Source organism: Seriola lalandi, unplaced genomic scaffold, assembly GCF_002814215.2.
Source record: "Seriola lalandi dorsalis isolate HSWRI2012SDOR001 ecotype SW California unplaced genomic scaffold, Sedor1 jcf7180002054686, whole genome shotgun sequence".
NCBI classification, from domain to species: Eukaryota; Metazoa; Chordata; class Actinopteri; order Carangiformes; family Carangidae; genus Seriola; species Seriola lalandi.
Window position 1 is genome coordinate 1779814 of NW_019525239.1, and position 695 is coordinate 1780508.

The 695-nt window shown below is 46.0% G+C and overlaps 1 gene segment (V, D, J or C); it reads left to right on the top strand.

Annotated features, from left to right (window-relative positions):
• The window catches only part of LOC147818165 (T-cell receptor gamma chain V region DFL12-like), a 6788-nt gene extending 6093 nt beyond the window's left edge, over positions 1-695 (top strand). The window contains 1 exon segment of the V gene segment in view: positions 475-695. Coding sequence covers positions 475-662 — 188 coding nt within the window.

Below are 695 nucleotides of genomic sequence, written 5' to 3' on the forward strand. Positions count from 1 at the left end.
CCCTGATTCTGTTAGAGTGTCCAACAGCACAACAAACCCCAGTCACAGAGCTTTCCCTGCACCACTCTGACTAATAACACCTGTTGGGGGCTCTATACTAAATGTGGGGCTTTGAGGGAGCTACAACAGCTTCAGGGACTGTATGTTAAAGCTCCACTCATTCACATTTCTATATTAACAATGAATCTAATGACTCTGTGTGAGGTCAGAGGTCAGATGTGAGTTTATTTAGCTTGTTGAGGAGTTCTTCTGCCCCCAAGTGGCTGCAGAAAGAAAATCAGTGAATCCAACTTCAAGCTCAAAACAACCTGTGTGTTTTTATATTTGGACTTTGATTTGATCCTGGAGGGATTTGAATTGTCAGAAACAGTTGACAGAAGAAGGTGATGAAGGCTTGCTGACTGTGTTGAGCAGTGATTCAGCTTCATGTGGAGACGCTGTCAAAGAGAGCAGAGCAGCAGAGCACTGACTGATTTCTTTTTCAACCCTTTTCAGTTGCAGTGGTTCCCCTGGATCCTCTCCAGCCTCAGTGCAGGGTGAAGCTGCTCTGTCTGCTCTACACAGTGCTGATAGTGAAGAGTCTGGTGTACTGCTGTGGACTCTCTCTGCTGATGATCCTCACAAACAAGGGACCGTCCACCAACTGCACACATGCTGACTGACTGTTTTCTGCTGGCCTTTTCTCACCATCAAAT